Below are 6,535 nucleotides of genomic sequence, written 5' to 3' on the forward strand. Positions count from 1 at the left end.
GCCTGAACCTAAAATTTGTTTCTTTGTTTTGAACACAAAGAATTCCTTCTTTTTTGTTCTTCCCCCACAGTATGTGAACCGGGCTTAGTCCCTTGGGTTCTGTACAAGCAAACGGAACAGGGTAAGCAAGTTGATTTTTGTAGTTACAAGCTGTGCCACATAACCCATCTACAAGGTCAGCAGAGAGCACAACTTATCAAACAAAGAAGTGTGTAATTTTAAATGAGAAACTCGACCTATCAGAAACAAACAGACCTTTCAAGGTTTCTAAAAGGCTGATATATTCCTCACTCTATAGGAACAAAATTTTTAAAAAGCTGAATGGTAAGAGAAAAAAGTACATGGACTAGAGGATCAAAATAGCAAATGCTATAAAAATAGAAGCCTGTGAGTACAGGCCCATGTCTTTTAGAACTCTGTACCAGCCTTCTTCCTTCACTGTGTCTTGTAACTGAAGGGTTTGGGGATCATTCCAGGTTTGAACGACTTGGGGAAATAAACATGTAACTAAAGTCATTGATATAAAAGTGGTTTCATATTAATGTTGTTGAAGAGAAGACAGTGATTAAAAATGAGAGCCTTAAAGCCTACCTCCCAAGGAAAGGGGTGGGGAATCCTAGAGAAAAAGGCAGCCTGGGCCAGTGTGTCTTTAGATGAAGTTACTTAACTCCACGAGCCTCAATTTCTTCTTCCGTAAAATGTAGGTAACAATAGTTTCTACCTCACAGGGTTATTATGAAGAATAAATAAGTTCAAGCCTGTAAACTCCTCAGTCTGGGGATGAAAGCCCAGAATGGTAACTCTTGTACTAGTGTTGGAGATGCTGGGGTGGAGGGAATGGCAGAAGAGCAGTTGGGGTTTTTATGACCCAAGGGATAAAAGAGCTGGAAAAGAACCATGAGTGAGTTAACTGGGATTGGAGGGACAACAAAGTAACCCTTTCATAGCCCTAAAAGCCTGAACTGGGAGAAGCCAGGCTGGGCTTTTGGACTTTGGTTGACTGTGAGGAGAGGGTTAAGCCTGAAGCCAAGGAATTCACTAAGCTCTAAGACCAAAGAAAAAAAATGACTTTTTATGCCAGGATAAAAAGAACTAAAAGAAACAGTCTGACTTGGATTAGTGTGGAAGGAGGGGCAGTGGTATGCTGGTAAATGTTTAAACCAGCAGCTGAGAGTGGAGGTGAGAACCTAATTTGTAGTGTTCACCGATTTCCACGGTGTAAATACATCTTGCTGAGATCAAGCTACCAACATGATGTCCAACTGGCTCACAAAATTCTTGAAAATCTAATAATTGGCTCTAGCACGCTCTAGCGCACCAGTGAGTAGGGGGATCAGCACAAAAGAATCATAAGGGGTTCAATTAGGGAGATGCTCACTGACTTAAGTGGAGAGAAATAGGCACTGGTAAAAGCCGAATGTTTTCAGACTAATAAATTAAATGAACTACCTGAGTAACACAAGACTGTTTCACCTCTAAGTTTCCTAACTGTATGTAATTTATGCATTGATGTTCCCTTGTATTGAGGTACTATCGTACTAATTGTAGTTCCTCAGGGACTATCTGCTTGAATTTGAGGTGGTAGACAGAAAAAGAAAAATAAAATATTTTGTAATGAATCATATGAAAACAGGAAAAAATAGTTAGTGTACTTGAGAATGCTGGCTCTGCGTCCTGGGAGGGGGTGAAGTGGGCAGGTAGATGGATGCCCAGAAAGGTGAAAGGGGAAAGATTACCCTGAGAGTCACAAGCTCTGAGTAAATCCCTCACTGTCTCAGCTGCTGGCAAGTTACAGTCACAGGAAAGTAGACCTTCAGGGGCCTTCCATTTGGGGCACTGTGGGTTCTTTTTAGGTTTATGAATAAAGTTGTTAAATAAACATTGCCATAAATAGAAAAGATTTCCAGACTCCAGGATATGGTCCACTGACTAGATAAATAATGTAGATAATTGAAAAATGTGAATAGTTCCTTTAAATTTTCTGCAAGAGATTTTTATCTGTCTATCCTAAAGGAATATGGGAGGGAGATCAAGGGAATGGTTATTAATTACAGGAGAGATTAGAAAGAGCTTGGAATAAGAAGGATAGCTGTATAGACAGCGGAAATTCTAGGGAATCACATCCTACTCAGTTTCAGTCAGTCACTGTGAGGAAACAATTTGAAATATTATATTTTGAGAGACTATAAAGCAGATTAAAACAAGCCAAATGACGTCTCAGTGGAAATAAAATGAGAAATTTCAGAGACAAAAGCCAGTCTTCTCTGGTAATCTCCCAGTATGAAGCTGGCATTTCATACGAAAAATCCTGAGGAAAGGGAAGAAGTCCAAAACACTACTTCCATTGTGGGGGAGAAGTCTGAAAGAATGTATAAGAAAGTTATAAAGGTAACAAATATTTGCAGGATAAAAAGAGCAGTAAGTGAAAGTTAAAGGATCTAAGGATTATTTTTCCTATAAAAGAAAATAACGTATTACCTAGAAGATAATGTTCTGCTCTTCTGTTTTTAGGAGAGGTAAAAAGAAGAAAACACAAACTTCCTCGAAATAAAAGATTTTATCGTAAAGAAGGTGGTTGAACTTAACTGCAAGGAGTACTAGCTGTTGTTTAGAGGTCTTGAGAGTGGAACAAATAATCTTTTTCTTGCTCTGTTCGGAATAGCCTTGCCTTAAGACAACAAATTCAAAAAGTAACTTTTCTAGGACTTCCTTTCCCTGTGAATTAGAGCCATTTCTAAGGAAGGGCCTAGAAGTAAGAGGCTACTGTCACTTTAAGCATTTATTTTGGGTTCTACTTCTTGTGGTTTAGGGTAATTATTTCAAGTCTCAGAATCTTATTTCCCACAGTTCCATAATAAGTACCTTTGTTAAAAACTTATTTTTGAAAAATCCTCCAGGCATTATTGCAGTAGAATATATTTTGTTACAAATTGCTATATGAGAACAAAGTATCCCTATACCATTATTATTTGTAACATGTAATTTGTAACTGAACACAAATAAATTTTTCAGTATTACTGAAAATTCAGTATCCTAGCATATAAAACAGAGGTTAGTCTGCAAAAACATAAAATTCGGTTTTCTCTGAATTATTTTCTCTTTAGTAATGTTTTGTGGACATGCTATATGACAGCAATTTAAAATCCAAGCTCCTTCAAGCCAGAGTAGGTATGCGACATTTCTTTCCTTAAAGCATTGTAAGACTCCAGTAAAAGCTCTATCTGTAAGTATTTAACTAATATATTGGTGATTCTCAGAAGACCCTGACCACATTTTTTTTAACTCTGCTCATTTTTGTACAGCTCACATGTACAGCAGAAGCCTTGAGTCAGAGCATCACAAAATATTAGGGCTGGAAGAGGCCTTGGATATAATCTTGTCCAATCTTCTTATATTGCACATGTGACACCTGGGGCTCAAGGAGGAAAAATGCTCGTCTAAAGTTATATTGTCATGACACTGGGTGAGATCACTGAGGGAGTGGGTGTAGAAATAGAAGAGGACCAAGGACTGAGCTCTGGGAGAACCAGCGAAGAACCTGTTAATAACTCACTATCTTGTGGTGACTTCAGGAGAATTTAAACTAAAGATCAGTTTCTGCATCTCTTCATTCAGTAGTTTTTAGATTCATAAAGACCTGTTTACTCTAATAAAGGTTAAATTTTTAACTGTCCGCTCAGGGAAGAAATTCCCTACTTCCTCAAAAAAAAAAATCCAGCAGGGGGCAGCAAACTTAAATATGGATCTCAACGCTTAAAATGATTTTAAAATGCAAGAGGACACATCTTCATCTATAATTTTGTCCGCCACCACCACCTTCAACAGTAACAGCTACCAATTTTACTTAGTGCCTTACTATATATATGTGCTATGTATTATTTATTTCATGTAATCCTCATAACAATGTATCCACCTATGAGTTATATACCACCCCATTTTATAAGGGAGGTTTAGAGAGATTAAAAAATGTGTTCAAGGACCCATAGCTAGAAAACAAAAAAAGCCAGAATCCAAACCAAGGTAATAAGTACTGTAAAGCCCTTAAACGTACTGTGGTTCCTCAGGGACTATCTGCTTGAATATGAGATGGTAGACAGAAAAAGAAAAATAAAATATTTTGTAATGAATCATATGAAAATCTAAAAATAAAAGGCTTTTTTTTTAATTGCCACACTGAACCGTTCTCATCAAGGTTACTGGTAACCTTTATATGGCTAAGTCTAGTGGCCATTTTTGAGTTCTCATCTTATTTGACCCATTAGCAGTATTTGATGCTGCTGATCATGCCTTCCTTGGTTTCCAGCACCTCACGCTCTTGGGTTTCCTCCTAACTCACTGGCTGTTCCTTCTTATTGTCCTTCGCTGATTCTCCTAGAGCTCAGTCCTTGGTCCTCTTCTATTTCTACACCCACTCCCTCAGCCATCTCACCCAGTGTCATGACTTTAGGGTGGCATTTAGATGTATATCTCTACCCAGATTTCTCTCTCTGGAGGTCCAGACTCTAATATCCAGCTGTGTATTGGGCATCTCCACCTCCACATGGCCATCATAAACATCTCGACTTTCATTGCACTTTACTTTGCTCTATACTTTTTAATAGCACTCTACGCCTTCTGACAAATTATATAATCTACTTATTTATTGTGTCCATTGTCTTTCTATGTCTCTCATATGGTCCATGAAGCAGAGATGTCAGTTTTGTTACCATACATACTCCTAAGCACCTAGAAACTGCTAAATATATTTGTCGAATGAATCAAAAAAGTTGGAAAGCTCTACTAATTAATACTAAAATATTTAGCAAAAGACTAAAATGCTAGTTATTCTACATTTCAGAACACCTTGCCACACGATAGGTATTCAATAAGCATTTGATGAATCAACTATGTATTGTGATTTGAAAAGAAATCTCTGTACATATTTCTATAGCATTCATTTGTGTGTATGAGTTGGAGTATATCTCAAGTTCTCCCTATTCTGTATCCAATACTGATTTTTGCTTTCATTTTTACTTTTTCTTACTTCAGAATAAAAGCTCTTTAACTTCTACTCTTGTATAGCAGTCACTTTTGTTCTCTGAGTATTTCCGTAAACTCTATCACCCAGAGCGGGTGAAGGAATTTAACAGATAAGATAACATGGTGAAGTTGCAGAGAAAGAAAAACAATTTAAATAAAGGATGCTTTTGTCAGGGTGGGAGAACTCTCCCCTTATCCCTTAAGTTCTTCTGGCTGGTCAAATAATTCAAATGACATACCTTGGATTAACAGGAGAAAATCACATTTTAATATAGGTGCACAGGGAATTCACATAGCATGAAAATCCCAAAGACAGTGGGGCAAAATGAGGTTTGTTGGTCATTCTGGACTGAGGAGGCGAGGTAGCCAATTCCGATAGATGAGAAAAAGCAAACATTTGGTAAACAAATTCTTGCGGGGCTATCCAGAAACAATGGACACAAAGGGGAATCTAGGAAACGGCTTTTTGCTTGGATCCTCCCAGTCTGCCACACTTATGTGCTAACGTTAATATACTAAGATTCCCTTCCTAAAGCAGGTTCATCTATCTGAATCTCTCTAGGTAGGTAAGAGGGAGGTAAAAATTCTTGAGTTTGTTGGGCTTTAATTCTTTTCAGCTCTAAATAATCTGTATGCCAGGGTGGCTCGTTCTGAAGAAGACTCACTCCCGACTCCCACACTTCTGAGAAATAAACCTAGCAGGTCTGGTCGCAGCGGAATACTTAGTGTGAGGCAGTACAAGGTAGTGAGGGCTTAAGGGCAGCGCCACAATTCTGGCTGTGTAACTTCAACTAGTTTAATTCCTCTGACCACTAGTTTATCTGTAAAATGGGGATAACTCACAGGGTTTGTTGCGTGGGTGAAATGTGATTATTACAGTGTAAAAAAACCCAGCTACTCTGCTTAGTAAGCAATCAAAAATGAAGGTATTATTATAATGACCTAAAAAAATTTGCTTTTGCATCAGTAGGAAGGAGATTGTTATTAGGAACCAAAAGATTCATTTTAAAAAGGAGGTAGATAAACAACTAAAAAGCAACCAAAAAGGTGGGAGTCGGGACTTCAGGCCGGTTCGTGGTAATTAAGACGTGGAAAGGGGAACGAACCTCCTCTCTCGGAAAGCCCTCAGGCGCGGGGGCAGCCGGCCCCTGGGGCTGGGCGAGATGGAAGCGACCGGGAGGGCGACTCCCAGGCCCGGCCCTGTAGGGGGCTCTGCGGCGGGGACTGGTTGGAAGCCACGTGGGCCATCCTCCGGGGTCCGGAGCAGGGAGGGGGCGGGCAGCGGGAGGGGCCGCGCTCTCTTTACTTGGCGCCTTTCCTCACTTAGGCTTCGTCCACCTGCCTCACCCACTGAGGGGCAGACACTCCCACTTCCCGCTCCTTCCAGTCGCCGTCTCCACCTTATTCCCCGACCCACCTGCCCACTCTTAGGCCCCAGGATGTCTCCTCCCTTTCCTGGTTCCTCGGGCTCCTTTCGAAAGAGTTTGGTTTGAACTTTTGAACCCACCAATCAGCA

General features: G+C 39.8%; 1 protein-coding gene across 1 annotated transcript in view; it reads left to right on the forward strand.

Moving 5' to 3' along the window:
- Positions 1-2,135: 2,135 nt before the first annotated feature.
- The window catches only part of LOC105297584 (tubulin alpha-1C chain-like), a 12,474-nt gene continuing 8,074 nt past the window's right edge, over positions 2,136-6,535 (forward strand). Inside the window, exon 1 of the mRNA XM_011368346.1 lies at positions 2,136-2,141. Coding sequence (XP_011366648.1) covers position 2,141 — 1 coding nt within the window. The 5' untranslated portion in view covers positions 2,136-2,140. The remainder of the gene's footprint in view (positions 2,142-6,535) is intronic.

This window comes from Pteropus vampyrus, unplaced genomic scaffold (assembly GCF_000151845.1).
Source record: "Pteropus vampyrus isolate Shadow unplaced genomic scaffold, Pvam_2.0 Scaffold140, whole genome shotgun sequence".
NCBI lineage: Eukaryota > Metazoa > Chordata > Mammalia > Chiroptera > Pteropodidae > Pteropus > Pteropus vampyrus.